This window comes from Carica papaya, chromosome 2 (assembly GCF_054855325.1).
Source record: "Carica papaya isolate Zhongbai chromosome 2, ASM5485532v1, whole genome shotgun sequence".
In the NCBI taxonomy this organism is placed as follows: domain Eukaryota; kingdom Viridiplantae; phylum Streptophyta; class Magnoliopsida; order Brassicales; family Caricaceae; genus Carica; species Carica papaya.
The window spans coordinates 23574398-23592764 of record NC_142310.1 but is presented as its reverse complement, the minus strand read 5'-3'; the positions used below and the strand labels follow the sequence as shown (position 1 = coordinate 23592764).

The 18367-nt window shown below is 31.2% G+C and overlaps 2 protein-coding genes across 4 annotated transcripts; both read left to right on the top strand.

Moving 5' to 3' along the window:
* The first annotated feature begins 2884 nt into the window (after positions 1-2884).
* On the top strand, positions 2885-5091 carry LOC110817426 (MADS-box protein FBP24-like). Its single transcript, XM_022045959.2, has 9 exons — positions 2885-2906; positions 3029-3068; positions 3273-3470; positions 3571-3652; positions 3748-3915; positions 4095-4136; positions 4245-4286; positions 4484-4721; positions 4837-5091. Exons 3-9 carry the CDS (start codon positions 3283-3285, stop codon positions 4839-4841), a joined length of 765 nt encoding a protein of 254 aa, XP_021901651.1. The 5' UTR covers positions 2885-2906; positions 3029-3068; positions 3273-3282; the 3' UTR covers positions 4842-5091.
* A 1631-nt stretch (positions 5092-6722) lies between these two features.
* Positions 6723-17782, top strand: LOC110817388 (coatomer subunit delta-like). 3 transcript variants are annotated; one of them, XM_022045896.2, is made up of 12 exons: positions 6723-6868; positions 7525-7590; positions 8001-8040; positions 8804-9027; positions 9318-9560; positions 9664-9838; positions 10017-10321; positions 15369-15567; positions 15651-15804; positions 16445-16507; positions 16607-16703; positions 17519-17782. In XM_022045896.2, the coding sequence occupies exons 2-12, from the start codon at positions 7588-7590 to the stop codon at positions 17606-17608; spliced, it is 1593 nt and encodes a 530-aa protein (XP_021901588.1). In that variant the 5' UTR covers positions 6723-6868; positions 7525-7587; the 3' UTR covers positions 17609-17782. The 3 variants fall into 3 exon arrangements, with proteins under 3 accessions (XP_021901588.1, XP_021901586.1, XP_021901587.1); XM_022045894.2 differs by having other exon boundaries at positions 15357-15567; XM_022045895.2 differs by lacking the exon at positions 6723-6868 and adding an exon at positions 6883-7022 and having other exon boundaries at positions 15357-15567.
* Positions 17783-18367: the final 585 nt, after the last annotated feature.

The window sequence follows — 18367 nt, the reverse complement described above, 5'->3', positions numbered from 1 at the left end:
ATATTTCTGCGACTATGTTATGATTAATAAAGTTAAGTTATTTTATTTAACTTGAGTGTATGTGATTTAAATAAGTATGCTCCGATCATTATCCTATAAGAGAATGTATGGTTTATGATAATAAATATGGATATGAATTTGGTCCAAACATACGTCATATAATTAACTTTTATTACTTTATTTTTAATTATTACATAAATATTACTTTATTTTTACTTTTTATTAAATTTGTAATAAATTATAATTACATATATATCACTTTAAAATTAATATATGAAAAACTCACATAATATACTCTTAAAATAGTTTTAATTTAAAGTGAGAGAAGCTTAAAGATAGGGAATGAGTGGGTCATGTTTGGCAAATGATGTCATTTGGTAAAAGATACATAAAACATTAAGAGGTTTAAGAATGAGTTAGAAGTGCTTTAAGTTTTTATTGGTAATTAGTACTAGTTAATCACAAAAAAATGATATAAGATTTTCTCGAGGATCAGGGTCGAGTGAATGATGTGTTAATAAAAGAGTGGGGCGTGCAAACTCCTATGGACCTATCCATTATGATCAAATAAATAAAGCAGATAGAGTTGTGAAAAAAAAGGTGATGGGATCATGTTTAACATGAAAAATCAAGAGTAAAAAGCTCCTCACCAAAAGTTTGGCATAGAAGGAAGATCATCTCTTATGTTTCTAGTCATTCTAGAAGTTATGCATAATAGGGAGATTTTAAACGTAACTATTAATTTTATATCTTTAAACCTACATGCAGATCCCATAAGTTCATTCTCTTCCTTACCATATTCATTCACATTAGTTCCATAAAACCTTCCATTATTTTTAATTTAAAACCTTTTATTGATATATCCTCTTATCTTAACAATCTCATCCTCACTAATTCAAATAATTACTTAAATTCCTCCTCTAATGGCCTAAAGCTCCCTTATGGATGAACTCATCTTATAATTTTATGGCCATCTTCCTTCCACAAGCATGAAAAGTATATTATTCTCACATAACTTCCTCATCTTTTCTTTAGTATTATTAAAATAAACCTACTACTTACAAGTAAAAAACCTTAAGATATGAAGAATTACAATGGGCGAAAAATTTCATGCTCATTGTTAATTGCACTTAGTCCTTAGTTTCGAAGTCTTTTAATTTCTATTTAGATAATAACAAATAGATTTGCAAGATTAAGCATCCAAATGCTTATATTGAATAATGTAAAGAACATCTTGTTATAAAGGGAATCAACAAAAAGGAAGGGGTCAAGTACATAAAATTTTTTTAAGTGCAATAATCAAGTACAATGTTATTTACTTAATATTATCTCTTGTTGTATCCTTTTATTGATAGATTCACATATTGGATGTCTTAAATGTCTTCTTTTATTGATACCTCAAGAAAGAAGTGTACATGACAGAAGTCACTAATTTTGTTGTTATGACATTTTTATATCATGTGTCATCTTTGTAAAAATCCATATGGTCTTAAATAGTCCAAATTTTTGGTTCATTAAATTTTAAAATTTTTTATATAAAACGTATAACTTTGTTCCCTCGAATGTCATATGCTTCTTATTTATATTTAAATAAGTTAATTCTTATCTTAATCATCATTTCTGTTGGCAATATTGTAATACAAATTTTTTTACATATGATTTGTAAAATTACTAAAAGTTTCTAGATAATTATTTGCCAAAACATTTGAAAAAGCTTCACAATTTGTTAAGCATTAATTTTTTATTTTATTTTTTTAAAAAATAACATTCTTTCTTAGCATAAAAATCATTTTGATTTGCTCAATAAGACCAACATGACTAACTCTAAAGGATGATTTAGACCCTCATGGCTACTAGCTCTATCTAGTCAAGACTTTTGGGCAACAATTTCATGATCCAAAACTATCAAAACGGATAGCCGGTGCACTACCATGTGTCATTCTCGCTAGAGACTTGATTACTCAAATTTAGATACAAATGGCAACTTTGTTCACACAGGTATCATCAACTTATAAAGGCTGCTAAAGGAAATATAATATATATGCTATTTAATTTCCTTAATTTATTGCTAATGTACTTATCTTTTAAGTTCCAAATCGATTGTATTTAAAATTTTTTTTTCTGTTTCTCATATTTAAGATATAAATTCATGCCAACAAACAAAATTTGCCTAATAAGTAATACAATATATACATATATTTTTTAATATTTAAAGTTCATATTTAAGATATAAATTTTAAGCTAATAGTACTTATCCTAGTCTCCCAATTTCTAACAAAGAAAGCCTACCTCACCCCAGCCACTTCTTAATTAGAGAAGTAACGTATCTACTTAATTAGAGAATACTGCAATATGGAAATACACAAGGGAAAAACTAACTGTGAATTAAGTGAATTGTTGGGTTTACGCCCATCAATTACTTACAATATATATGACCAGATATAATCAAAGGGAAGTGAGTTTAATTAATTGGTTCATAAATTTGGGTCAAAGGTCAGACGTATGAACACATGTCATGCAGGCAAGAAAGAAAGGCAGGAGGTGTAGGGTTTGCTTTGATATCTGTTTCAGGTAAGCCCTTCTTTTCTTCCTATGTTCAAAGCTTACCGATTTTGGCAAATTCCATAAAAGAATATCTGGGGTTGGTTAAAAGTCACAACTCAAGAGATCAACTTTTTGTTCTTGTTTACACTAGTGAAAAGAATAGCTCATATATGCCATCATTGCTGTTTGCCGAGCCATTTTGTTGTGTCTACTTTGCACTAATAGCTTCTATTTTTTAATAGACAAACAAAATACAAAATAAAAATAATATATTATATATATATATATATATATATACACATGCATGACCTACGAGAAAAGACTCTCTTAAGAGTTCATGCAAGAGGCATAATAGTAATTTGGTATGAAGTGGTAACCCTCTTTCTGGAAATGGTGATTTATTTTATATGTACACACACACACACACATGTATATGTCCTTATTATAAAGATGAGCATTTCATCCAAAATTATTTCTTACCCAGACTTTAAATTCAGCAATCAAAAGGAAGAAACAGAAAAAAGGTATGTTTAACTTTCTCCCCTATTTTCTTTTTATGCTTCTTCTTCCCTCTTTCTCTCAGCTTTTTTAATTCCTTCTGTCGTGATTTTACAAATATGAGTGTAGGTTTTCTTAATTAATTCTCTGAGAAAATACCATGCACCAAAAAGGGTTAGCTAGGTTTTCTCTTTTGTTTGGCTTTCCCTAATTAAAACAAGATGGTACAGGATATAACAAATGGGACAGGGAAAAATACCCATCCGCCGGATCGAGAACACAAGCACAAGGCAAGTTACCTTCGCCAAACGCCGTGTAGGGCTTTTGAAGAAAACCCATGAGCTGTCCGTGCTCTGTGATGCCGAGATCGGACTTGTCATCTTCTCCAGCTCTGGAAAGATGTTTCAGTACTGCAGTCAATCTTCCAGGTGCATTTTCACTTAATTATTTACTTATTAATTGATATAATAATTGGGTTTCATATTAGTTCAAAATCTGGTGAACTATTGTTTGGAAATCTTGTTGCAGCATGGATCAGATCATAAACAAGTACCATCTTGCCCGTGGGATTCATCCAGAAAACACTAACGACCCAGTGTTCTCTCATTGTGTATGTATATATAAGTTCATATAATTTTGAATTAATTAACTAATTACAGGCTATATATATATATCTAGATGTTGATTTAGGGTTGGAATGTACAGGAACAAATGCAAGGTGAAATGAGAAGAATGAGAAAAGAAACTCACAATCTTCAATTAAGTCTGCAACGTTACACGGGTGACATCGACCTGACGGCCGTCCATTACGAAGACCTAGTTGAACTTGAAGGCCAACTGGAGAACTCAGTTAACAAGGTCCGAGCTCGCAAGGTATATATACGTATATACTACATAAGTATATTTTGCTTTCCCTTTTTCTTTGATTAAAGCTCATTACTTCAATATTTGTACTTCTTTTGAAAGTTTATTTTTTCAATTATCTTACTAATCAAATATTACATGATTATAAAAAGTGAGCTATTTTCTTTGTGTTAATTGGGTGAATATAGTTTCAACTCCTACAGCAGCAACTGGACAATCTTCAGAGGAAGGTATTAAATATATTCATATAATAATTAATAGAAAATTATACAACATTTGTTGAAGAAATTGATGATATTTATTATTGTTTTATATACATCTTCTTGCTTAACTTGTAGGAGCGTATGTTGGAAGAGGAAAACCAGCAAATCTACCAGATGGTAATTAAGGACACAGCTTTTTTTAATGATGCTATTATATATACATATGTCGAGATTGTGATTCTGAATAGTTGATAATAATTAAGCAAGGATGGAAATGACAGTAATCTTAAAAGGTTTAATTATTTGATTTAAGCATAAGTAAAACACATGCATGTATGTATAGAGTAATTAAAAAATTTGAATTAATTGTGTAGATTAAAGAGACACAGATGGCATGGGAGCAGCAGCAGGTAGCAATTGCTGGACATCCGAAGCAAGAAGCCGAACATCGACAACTGCTGGATCTTTTCGATCCATTTTCTGGAGAAGAGCAACCCAGCAGTTTTCTTCAACTAGCCCTTCTCTCCCCACGCTTCCAACCACCTTATCGCCTCCAGCCTACTCACCCCAATTATCTTCAAGATTTCACTCTTCATGACAACGCCACCTATGGTAACATATTTATATATACACATATATTATATATAATATATAATATCAGTCACATATTAATGATAAAGTACATATATATATATATATATATGACTAATTTGTTCAAACATTGCAGAGTGATCAGATGTACATGCTACAAATTTTAATCTTCTCATGAAGTGGCAAGATATGTAGATGAGATGATAACAAGAAAACACCTTTAGTTTGGATTTCTTATCGCTAGTAGGAAGGTTATTATTAATAGAATATGCTTTGGGTGTGTGACAACTAAAATAAATCGGTCAATTTTCTTGTATCGTAATTTTTCATTTTACTTATTTTGTATGCACAAGAACATATTAAAATCTATATAATTAGCCTTTAAATACCATGATTATTCTATGCTAATTTTATAAGTACATTTAATTTAATTTTTTTCTACTATGTTCATATATTCATTAATTAGGTCATGCATATATAACAATAGTAACATTATAAAAGTAAAATATAAATAAAAACATAATACAGAAAATTATAATTGGTAAAATAAAAAATAAAATAGAATGAAATCCTTCATTCTTTTTAGCAATAATGTTCCTCATGGCACAAGAAAACCAGTTTAAATTATAAACCTGTTGTCACTCTTCAAAAAAAAAAATTAAATACATATAACAAGGATGAAAAAAAAAAAAAAAATGCCTTCTCTTGTACATATAAGAGAAGCTTAGTTATTTCCACTTACTTGCTTCTTAAATGATTGTTGGGGATTTGGAACAAAACATAAGGAAACTGGGAGGGGAAGAGGAAGCTAATCATGGTTGAGCGAAACACTTTACAAAATACATGGATTCAGTAAACTTTGATTATTAAACATACGTGACACATTTACATTAATTTTTTCAAATCTTGGTGCCAATATATGTGTTATAATATTTAAAAGATATTATGTTATAAAACACAGTTTATGAGATATATAATTTATAATTTTTTTTTAAAAAAATGTCTAACATATTTTATATCACAACATATAAAATAAATCTTTTAATAATATTTGGATAATGATTATTGAAGTTCTTATTATGAAATTTTATGCAATCTTGCCAAATTCAATTTGAGTTTACTTTCGTAAACTAACTAATTAATTTGATTTTTATTACATAGTGAGATATTCTTATTCTTGATTGATATTTTCGGAATATGTTACTCATATTTTAATCAAAATTATGTTGTATATAATAAACACAAATGATAAATGAACTTAGATTATCGATTTTAAATTGAAATCTTTTTTGTCAACTTATAACGTAAAATGGTGAACTAAAAACTTTGTCAGACCTATCTATAAAATTATCAAGTTACGTCCAAAGTAATTTTAAAATGAAAATTCTTCATACAATTTTGAGCATCATTTTTATTTATGGCATCTTCAATATTTTTATTTATTTAAAAATATTAATTAATTCAATAACAAATAAAAATAAAGAAAAATCTAATATATAAAAAAGATGGATGCAAACATCAAGGACATGAGCCAAATTTTTGAAGCGTTGGAACTCAAATTTATAAAAAAAAAAAAAATCATTAGCTGATATTCAAATGGAAGGTAGCTTATCAATCTTCTTTTTTGTTGCTCGTGAACGTGTTCTGCAACAGAGTAATGGATCAATAACTACATCTTGCACTACACTAATATCAATGACTAATTTACTCAATTTGGTTTTATACTATCATAATTATTCTTACATGTAAATTTAGTATTATCTAATTCGTTTAATTGTATTTTAATTGACTTTATAGTTGTTTATGGTCTTTTATTGAATTGTAATTATGATTTTGACATCTAACATTCACTACTTAATTTTTCCTTCACCATGTTCCTTGATTTTTTTTTTTTTTTTTGGTTGTCGCTCTAAATTGGGTTTTATATTGCAATAATCACTTATTTAATTAGTTTTTATTCAAAATTTAATACTATTAGGTTTTTAAAATAAAATTAATGATTTGGGACTCAAATTATAATTAAAAAAAATTTTGAACTAAAATGTAAAGTTAGTACCAACATTTTTATTATCACCATGAATTTAAGTCTTCTATACATTATATGTGAATCAACTCAACCGTGACAAACTCAGACGGGGGTGGGTCGTGTGCAATTGAATTTGGCTTAGGTAAGTGAAATGATTTGTTTTCTCTAGCAGATCCAAGATACGACAGTAACAATTCTGGGATTTCTCTGTTTTTCTTTCATCTTTTCATTATTCGGACGCTTTAACTTCTATTCATTGAAGAATCGAATAACCAGTAAATCTGAAGTTTGTGTTTGTACGTAGATCTGGAGCCGTCTAGTTTTTGTTTCGTGTTCTTGGATCTCTTAATCCATTTTCTTCTTTATTTTCAGACCTGTGAATCTCCCGAGAATCAAAATCTAATTTTACATAATGTTCCTTTCTGTATAGTGTACCCATTTTTTCTTGCCTTTTCGAACTCAATTTAGATCGCGATTCAAGTTTCTGATGTTTTGATCTCAAGAAAAATTAAGATTTGACTCACTTATTGGTGCATATGTTTGAGCTGCTAATGTAAAATAATGCTTTCATTTGCTTATAGAAAGACGAGGTGATGATGTGCCTGTTGATTTGAAAGCTATATGCTGTATCTTTTTTCTGTGCGAGCATTTATTTTATGCTCTGAAAATGTTTAGGTCATTGGGACTTGGAATGATTGATGATTCCTGCTTCTTGTATATATTTGTCCGCTGGATTGAACTTTTGCTGATTTGTTTGCACTCTGACTTGCTGATCCTAACCCAAAATTTCGTTTCTAGGTTATCTGCACAGCAGTGGCTATTATCTTTCAGTTGGTGGTTGTTTTTGCCTGATAAACAAAGATGGTAATTTTTGCCCCTTATTATAATATACCATGTCAGTTTTATTTACTGGTGACTAGAATTTGAAGTGAAGTTCACTATCTTAGTTAAATATATATGAATTTTTGCATTGTTACATTTTGAATTATGTTTTAAAGGTCTAGTAGTTGCCTTTGTCACTTTTATTAATGTTTTGAATTCTTAGACTTTTGTAATCTTTTGCTGAATAACATGTTTTGCATAATATGAACATGTTTTTCAATCAGCTCTAGGCTGTTTCATTTTACAATCAGAATAAATTTACGTGACTTGGGTAGAGATTGTGTTTTATCTGAAGAATTTTGATAAGTGTAATTGCATGTTTTGCTTTTAAGTGCTTTGTTATCTTTTTTGAGTGGATTGTCGCCATCTTATTTACCTTTTACGTGATTTAGGTTGTGCTTGCTGCATCTATAGTGAGCAAATCTGGTAAAGGTGAGTTATCTACTTGTTTGCTGGAGTTTTCTTCTGAAAGTTATCTGTCTCTACCTTTTGTCATTATGTTCTTTAGTCAGGACTCTTGGCATTGAGATATAGGATAATAATGTTTTGTAACTGATCTTATGGGTTCTCAACAGGACCAGAATATAGTAAAACTTAGAATAACTAGATGTGTTATGCTTATACAACTTGTTTCTAACTTAGAGGAGAATTGGAGGTTGGATTTGTAAGATAAACATCCAGCCAAGTCATTTTTAAGCCCTTTCAGGGTCTTGTTATCCCTCAGGTAGCTAGTGTGCAATTGAAGCAAAAAAAATTTTGGATGTATTTAGTTTTTGAAAAGAAGGTGTTTTACAAGAAAATTTTCTAAACATGTTTTCTGCTGAGGAAACATGTTTAGTTGATTTTATATTTATGTTGTTTTGGAATTCTTTCCCAAGTACGCATAAGAAGGAGAATGCATTTTCTCTTTCCTGTTTTCTACGACTGGAGAATAAGCTCAATGGGGCACAAGCGTGTGGTTTTTACATCTGAAAAATCATTTAGAACTCTATTAACTGAACAGATTGTTTTCTTTTTTTCTTATGGAAAATGAGAGTAGAAAAAGCAGATATGAACATAAAACAAAGAATAAATGTCTTTAACAGTCCAATAAGAAAATGAAAAACATTCTTTTGTTATCAAACAAAAACAAGTTTTCGTTCTAAATGCACCACATCCTTTGAGTTTCTTTCTTTATCCTATTTTTGTTCTGCAGTTCTTGTGTCCAGGCAGTTTGTGGACATGTCTCGCATTAGGATTGAAGGTCTTCTTGCTGCTTTTCCAAAGTTGGTGGGCACAGGAAAGCAACATACATATGTTGAGACTGAGAATGTCCGCTACGTTTACCAGCCAATAGAAGCTTTGTACTTGTTACTTGTAACAAACAAGCAAAGCAACATTCTTGAAGATTTGGAGACTCTGAGGCTGCTTTCAAAGCTTGTATCCTTCTGCTATTTCTCTGTTACATTTTTATGTTCTAAAATTGTCTTTATTTTATACATAAGCATATATTCTGAGAGGATGGTTTTTAAAATTTTTACACGTAGCAGCAAGGACCTAAATAGTTCTCTTTCAATGGCCTATTCTCATTTCTACCTTTTATTAAATTGTTCAGTGCTCGTATTTCAAAATTATTTCAATAATGCGAAACATCATTTATTTTAAATTATATATATATATATATTATGATACCAAATAGGGGATATTTCTGATTCCTTAAGATTATCTAGGTACCTGAGTATTCCATGTCTTTAGATGAAGAAGGCATTTGCAAGACTGCTTTTGAGCTGATATTTGCTTTTGATGAAGTCATTTCCCTGGGGCACAAGGAGAATGTGACTGTTTCCCAGGTTAAGCAATACTGTGAGATGGAGAGTCATGAAGAGAAGTTGCACAAACTGGTAATGCAGAGCAAGATCAATGAAACAAAAGATGTTATGAAGCGCAAAGCCAGTGAGATTGACAAAAGCAAGGTATTTTTTCAGGGCTAAGGAATGGCTCTTATACTACCTTTTTGCATTCCATTATTTTATTGTATTTGCGGATCCTACTAACTTGATCGCTTACATTTTGTAGATTGAGAAGAATAGAAGTGATAAAGGAGGATTTATGTCCTTGCAATCAATGGGGTCTGGAAGAATAGAAAGTAGCTTTAGTGATATGAGCATTTCTAGTGGAGGTGGTGGCTTTGGTAGTGGTTCTGGGATTGCAATCAGCAATGAAGTTGACTCCTTCTCTGCCAAATCTAAAGGTTCGTGGCCTTATGAATGGAATAGATTCTCTGATGTCTTGTTTTCTATGAGATAGCAAGTATTAAATCTTGAGATTTTATTCCTTGGGTTATGTTTCTTTAATGCCAAAAATCTTTTCTCTTGATGGGCGGTTTTATTGATTGAAGAAAATCCTTTTTGAGTTCTTCCTGTCACCAGGTCGTCCTCCATCAGCTGCTACTGCTCCTCCTAAAGGTCTTGGCATGAAGCTTGGTAAATCTCAAAGGACAAACCAGTTCTTGGAGTCTCTGAAAGCAGAAGGTGAAGTTATTTATGAAGATGTGCAGCCAAAAGCTGGTGTGTCAAAATCTGCAGCTCCACCTCCAACTGATCCAATCACTTTAACTGTTGAGGAAAAGCTCAATGTAACACTAAAAAGAGACGGTGGAGTCAGTAACTTTGATGTTCAAGGGACCCTGTCACTTCAAATTCTTAACCAAGAAGATGGGTTTATCCAAGTTCAGGTACCTTCGTGTTCCTTTAATCGAGAATCACTTTTTTTCTCCCCCTATCCCCCCTCCCTCCTCCAGCGACGTTTTCCTCTTAGATGTTTTCCTCTTTTTCTATCTTAAAAAAAAAAAATTTCTAAAATAATTTGTTTTCTGCAGTTTAAAGTTGTTTGTTCATCATTGGGCCATGTTTATAGGCTGTAGCTGGCATACATGAACTTTGGATATAACGTGAAATCGTTAAGATGAGCATTTAGGTTTACATTAAAAAATTATGTTTGCACTTGTGCACTCTTGTTGCTCACTCTATTATATTATATTCAGCTTTAGTATACTGGTATCATTGTTAAATGGGATTGATGCATAATGGATTAGTTTTAAATTGCATAAATAACCAAGAAATTACTCATCAATTAAATATAAAACTGCTGTCTTAGCTGGGAGTCTATTATTATAGTTTTAGTAATTTTAAAATTTTATTATCACTAGTATTTAGTTTCCCTAATTGGATTTCTTTTTAATGTTGTTAGCACTTGTATTTCATGTCTAATTATGAATAGGATTTTTAATATTTTTACTCATAATATGTCATAGTCTAATTTTACTTGGGAAAGGATTACTTGGCACTCCATAAATATTTTTGTAATATCTTTGAGATCATTATTCAAGTATTCAATAAAAAGTTCTCAAAGTTTCTCAATTTTCTAGTTGTATGGAACAATCAAACTCTTAGGCAGTAATTCTTAAGATTTTTTTTATGTAATGTGTAAGAAACCCTAGGTGTAATGTATAGGTTTTTGTTCCCAAATCTGTAAGTAGGCAAATTGACCTTAATTTGTGTTACATCGGTTGATCAGAGCTAAAAGAATCTTACGTTACGAAGGATTAGAAGACAACACATCAGAAGGTTTTAAAGCATTGAACATTGTCTCATTTATGTTTAGGGGAGTTTAGGGATTCAGGTTAAAGAGAGTTTGGTTTGACAAATTCATTAAGGTAATCAAGTGATTTGGGCTTGCCTACAGATTGTGGACCTTTGTGCATGGTATTTTGGGCATTAATTGGGTCATTGTTGGGTCGGTGAAGGGTGAGATTTGGGCTTGGGATGGTCTTAATGTTAAAAATAATTTACTTAATGTGATCCCTTTAGCGGTTTTTTGGCTTTTATAGAAAGAAAGGAATAGTGGAGCTTTTGAGAGTGAAGAAAACAGTTTTTCTAGGCTAAAAGATAGGTGGATTAATTATTTTAGGTCTATCATAGGTTACGACATTATTTGTGATGAGAATTTTGGAAATATCGTTGATTCACTAATTTTATTGTAAATCCAAAACTACATGGATGGTACTCCCATTTTTGTTGGTACTTTGTTAATATACAGCTTACTTTTTTATTTTAAAAAAAAAATTGTAATCAAGAGGTTTGGATATAATCAATGCCAAAGAAATTATGCTACATTTTAGAGCATAATTCTTCAGGAAAAATGACAATCATCATAAATATAGATGATATAATAATTATGGGGGATGATACAAAGGAGATACTCATACTAAAAAAGGTCTTAATTAAAGAATTTGATGCTAAAGATCTAACAAATCTCAAATGCTTCTTGAGAATTGGAAACTAGTAGGTAAAGGAAAGGAATCTCAGTTTCTTAGTGAAAATATATAGTGGATTTTTCAAAAGAAACTGGAAAGTTTGCTGCCAACACATCACCCATAAAATCCCAACATTAAATTAGAAAGTAATTGACAATAACTTCTGTAGACAAAGAAAGATACCAAAAAACTTTCAGTAGGTAAATTGATTTATCTTTCACATAGCGTACCAGATATCAATTTTGTTGTTAGTATAATAAGTTAACTCATGAATAACCTACAGAGGCATTGTTTTGGATTTTCAAATATCAAAAAATGACAACTGTACAAGTTTAATTTTTCAAGAAAAACAAAAATCAAGAAATTGAAATATGTATTGACGCAAACTGAATTGATTCTATAATTAATAGAAGATCCACCTCTAAATGTTGTACATATGTCAGGAAAATCTAGTTACTTGGAGAAGCAAAAAGCAATATGTGATATCGAGTAATATTGAGTTTGGGTTTAGAGATATAGCACACGGTATCTATGATGGAATATGGCTACAAAAAATATTGTGTGAATTGAGAATTCTCTCACTAGAGCCTATGAAAGTGTTATGTGATAATCAATCCATAATAAATATGACAAAGAACCTAATTTATCATGATTGAACTAAGAATTTGGAGATTGATAGACACTTTGTTAAAGAGAAGATAGAGTCAGGAGCACTATTATTGCGACACATTCAGTCTTGCCATTAAATCACAAATATTTTCACCAAGTTAAACTTTCAAAAATCGAGTTACGAGCTTGGTTTGCTCAACATCGTCAAACCAGCTTGAGGGGGAGGGAAGGAACCCGACTTCTTGTAGAAGTCTAATTCTTGTACAAATTGACATCTTCAAAGAAATCTCCAAATAAAGCATAATTATAGTCGACTTTCATAACCAGAAATTCTTTTCTTTTTATAGAACTGATTTGTATTTAGTTTTCTACTAAAATTCTCTCTAATATTCTCCTATCTATATTCAATTGTTGTAGATTAAATATTATGAATAAAATTTAAGTAAACAGAAAATTTAGTTACAAACTTTCAAATCATTATGTCTTCCTATTGCTGAATATCTTTCCTCAAGACTCAATTCTATGAAAGTTCCATGCAGTAAGGGATTTGACATACCAATTGGTCAAACATTTCATCATCCGATCAAGATTTAACACTCTTAAACAATTATGCCTTTCTATTATCTTCGGTATTGGCGAGGACAACCGAACACAAATGTTGCTAAGTTTCCATGGGGAAGCTCGAAGGTTAGTGGTTTACATCGTTTGCTCTTTCAAAACTTGTGGACGAATTTTCTCCAACCAGGGGAGCACGATGCAGAATGAGCTAGTACTAGATCTCCTAAATAAATTAAAAATTATAATTATATTACATGTAAAACATCCATACTATTTAGGAATCTATTATTATTTATTTAGGAGGATAATTAAGATGTTATTCTTATTACTTTATTTGTATTAGGTTTAGTATTTCCAATATGATTAATATTAGTTGTTTATTCTTATTAGAATTCTTATTTCTACTAGGCTTACTATTTCCTAGTCTAATTTTAGTTAAAAAAATTATTATTAATATTTTTGTAATTTTACTTATTATTTATTCAGTTATTCAATAATATTTTTCAGGGTTTTTCAATTTTCTTTTTGTGTGATACAATCAAACTCTTAAATGTGATGCTTAACAATCTTATATGTGATGTCTTAGAAATCTTAAGTATGATGTATAGTGTCTTTTTATCCTTAAATCTCTAATTGGACAAATCAATCCTATTTGTCCTACATCCAAAAGTCTACAGGACTAGAATAGGGATACTTTTTTAGTATTCAAGGGAACATAACACTTAACCTCCCTCCTTTCTTTCTCAAGCTCATTTTGACTCAATATGAGGATCATTCGTGATGGTAACATGGGAAACAACCTCAAGCTTAGATTCTTGCTCCTTAGTATAATGAAAAGGTTTAACAGCTATCAATTTCCCTTATATTTAAATGTTTAGTTCATCCTTTCATGAAGGTCATAAAATCAAGGGTGACAAAAACAAAATGATTATTTTCCATATAAGATGAATGGGGGATAAAATTCGAAATCTGTTGGGCCTCTTGGAACTGATTCGCCTATCATCCCAGCCTAATATCGAAGTTTGGTTTTCAAATCCTTGGGTTTATACACTTGTAAGTCTCTCTTTGACCACCTCACTAAAAACCTTACCTTTAGCCAATTCCATATTGCTGACGTTCTTTAGAAAGCTCTAATTCCCTTGAAAGTAAAGATGTTAAAATGGATAACCGCATTTCAAAGGCTTTACACCAATAAGATGCTACAAGTTTGTCGTTCTAACTGCACTCTGTCTCCAAATATCTGTGTGATGTTCTATAGAGGAGGAGAGACATTCATACGGAGGCAGCTTGAAAAGAGAACAAAATTATTTAACATGTTTAGTTTCAACTGAGTTACCCCTCTAACAACAGAGAGCTTTTTATCCTCATACATTTGAAGGAAGAGGGTGAGAAAGGGAGTGAGACCTCTGTTGCGAGCTCAAGGTTATGGAGCTTATGGCTTGACAAAATTTTAAGATTTCAAATAACTGCTATACCTTCTTCTATGAGGTGTGGGAAAGAGTAACTTCTTTTGCAACTTTATGGGCCAAGGCCCACAGAACTACTCAGACATCATGATGTCCGATCTCCAAGCGAATTGGAAGACCATTATTCTTGGCCCTTAAGACGCATCATTTTTGTTGTTTAGATTACTCTTTTGCTTGTACGGTTGCTTTTCGTTTGACTTCTTTAAGAGGATGTCTTATTCTCCATATTTGCAATTGTTTTTCTCTCTGTGCTCAATAAGATTTCTTCTTCTGTCAAAAGAAAAAAAGTTTAAGCAAGAAGGCACGTTTTTGTTGTTTGGATAACTCTTTTGCATGTATGGTTGCTTTTAGTTTGACTCCTTGAGGAGGATATCTTATTCTTCGTATTTGTATTTCTCTTTCTCTCTATGCTCAATAAAATTTCTTCTTCTATGAAAAGAGAAAAAAAAGATTAAGCAAAGAAAGCACATTAATGATTTTTAGATTATTGAGCATAATGTCAATATTATATCATCCCTGCAGATGGGAATATCTATTCCCTGATACAATATGCAAATTTCGTGCAAATTTACAAACCTATATGAAGCTTTAACTGTTTTGTAATCTTTTCCTCTTCGGCTCTATTTAAAAGCCTTGTCAAAAGTACCAGTTGACATTTTTAACATTTCTATGTTTGCTGAATGCATAAGGTTTGCATTGTGAATTTCAAGTAATAATTTGTTTGGTGCTTTGATCTTGTAAGTTAATAGTGGTTTATATGGTGCTCATCTCATTGATAGTTGATTCTATGCTATGTTTTCTTTGAATCAATTGTTTACAAGCTTTATCTTCAGATTGAATCTGGGCAAAATCCAGGCATACTTTTCAAGACACACCCCAACGTGAACAAAGAATTATTTGCGAATGAAAATATTCTTGGCTTAAAGGACCCCAACAGGTCTTTTCCTACTGGTCAATCCGGTGATGCAGCAGGAGTTGGCCTTTTGAAATGGAGAATGCAAAGTGTTGATGAGTCAATGGTTCCCTTAACTAGTGAGTTTTAAAGCATTAAATGCTGCTATTCTCCGTAGATTTCTGTTATTTGTTCTTATCATCTAAAACTTGGTCTGTTGCAGTCAACTGCTGGCCTTCTGTTTCTGGAAATGAGACATATGTTAGCATCGAATATGAAGCTTCATCAGCATTTGATTTACGAAATGTTGTAATTTCCGTACCTCTTCCAGCTGTTCGAGAGGCTCCAAATGTCAGACAAATAGATGGGGAATGGAGGTCAGAAACTTGGATATTATCAGGGTCTGAGAGTAAATATTTGAATGACTTGGGATGTAGTTGCAATCAGAAACTGTTTTTATTCAATATATGTTTCAGCATACAAATTCAAAAGCTTTGGCTTTTTAGAAAATTAAAATTCAAAAGATACTGCAGCATACACATTTAAAAGCTGCTTTTGGATAGTCCTTTTTTCTTTTACTCCTTTGAGATTTGGATATACATGAAAATGGTTGCTATAAATTTCTAATGTCCAGGGGAAAATAGAATATCAACCAATGACATAGGTACTAATTGTCTAACTGATTTATTAAAACGGAGTTGATTATTGCTTTACTTGATTGGTTTAAGTAGTAGTCTAAAGAAAATCTTAGTTGATTCTGGGCAGCTACTAGAATAGCTGACTGTACACTGGAACTACTGGTTTGGACATTTTAAGGGTTCCAACGGTTAGGCCTTTCCTTTGCAATTCAGAAATTTAAGATATAAATTGAGCTTAAATTTTGTGATAAGGACATGTAGTACTTATCGTGGTATATTGTTTCTGGCATTCTCTAATTGTTGGTTTTTTTTTCTTTCTTTTTTTGTGTGTTTTTTGCATGCTTAGCACTTTAATATCTGCTGTACTTTTGACTTGCAGGTATGACTCCAGAAATTCTATTCTAGAGTGGTCCGTACTTCTCATTGATAATTCTAACCGCAGGTCAGGCCAATAATGTGTCTTATCACCTTTAGTGTTATTTTGCAACCTATTTATCATGCACTAGTGTGGTTTTCTTACTGACTATTGGTTATGGGACAGTGGATCAATGGAATTTGTTGTGCCACCAGCAGATTCCTCAGCGTTCTTTCCCATTTCTGTGCAGTTTTCAGCCACTAGTACCTACAGTAATCTGAAGGTATATTTAGCTTTCTACGAAGTGCTGCTTTCTTCCATTAAGATGATTTGTTGTTAATACTGTTTATATTATAGAACAAACTTATGCAATGGTACCGAGGAATATTCTTTAATGCTATCAAGCATTATGATCCCTCTCATTTGCTTTTGGATTTTTCCGTATGGTACTGTTTATTTGGTTGTGCCACTAATTAAATCCAACATATTGAATATGATGACCAACATTAGATACTGAGTCTTGTTTCCCTTCTAATTTTATCATGCAAAAGATCTTAAACTCCATTTGCATTAAACATGTGAAAATAATTTTTAGAAAATGATATTTGAAAACATGGTACGAGTTTAAGAAAATAGAAGATTGCTTTTAGTATTCTGACTGACTTTTTCTAATACTTGCATACACACAACCATATTGCTACTAATGTCTTTAACATGCACAAATGCATTGAAATTTTTGAAAACTAAAACTAAAACATGTTTTCATGCATCAAATGGACCCTAAAACGTAAATATTCCTTGCGCTGGGAACTTCAAATCAAAACTCTTTTTTGGTGGTTATGCAGTTGAACACACACGCACACTCTGACTCTCTCTCTCTCTCTCTCTCTAAAATTCCCTAATCATCTCTCTTACCCTTCTATGTGATAAAGGATGATTTATAATGAAGTTCTATCATGGCTGCAGGTTCCTTAAGTAGAGGACTTTTTAGATCTTACAAGCATATTTGATTCTTGATAGATTGGTTTTTCAAATGTGTTTCCTCATTATTTTTGTTTTCAATAGAATGCAGACAATTCTAAATTTACATTCTTGTAGGTTGCAAATATCATCCCTGTCAGAGGTGGACCGCCAGCCAAGTTTTCTCAGAGAACGCAACTGATCACAGAAAATTATCAAGTAGTCTAAGTGTTGTTGTTTGTGATGATGATACTTGAGCTCACAAATTTTCGGACATTTACAGAAGTCTGTTTTCTATTTTATAAAAATATGATTACTGTGGGTCTTTCCTTTTTTTTATAATTGCATCGTTGTACTCTTGTTCTCAAAATTTTGAATCTCCAACCATGATCGTTAGTTGCATTGGCTTTGACATTATAATTTTAAATTCTTTCAGCCATTTGAAATTTATGTTTGCATATTCTAATTTTCTTCTATTAAAATGTTCAAAGTTGATGGTTTGCCAGGGTATACTATAATTCAACACATTTTTATAGTCAATCAAGAATCTAGTTGTGAACCCAGGGAAGATGAATCATTTGGAAGTAGGTATGCATTAATCTTTATATCCTCCTATATTATTATTGAAAATAAAACAAAGAAATTGCTAGTAAATTCATGAATGCACCAAGTTTATTCAAGAGTGTGAAAAATAATGAACTGCTGTCAACTTAAATTTATATCCAAACTGAAAACTTTATTCATATCATATATGGTGCATTTAATTATCGTCATGTTGGATATAATCTATGATTATCTTAGTTTGTCTGTATATATTTAACAATAATTGTATGTTATATATTATTATAAATAAATAAAGTGATCAAATAAAATTTAATATATATTTTGTAGAGGCAACACCAATAACAATCACCTTTTGTTGGCATCATATTTTCTTGCCTAGTTAACTTTTCCTCATCGATCAATGACAGACAATAAAACTTTTTA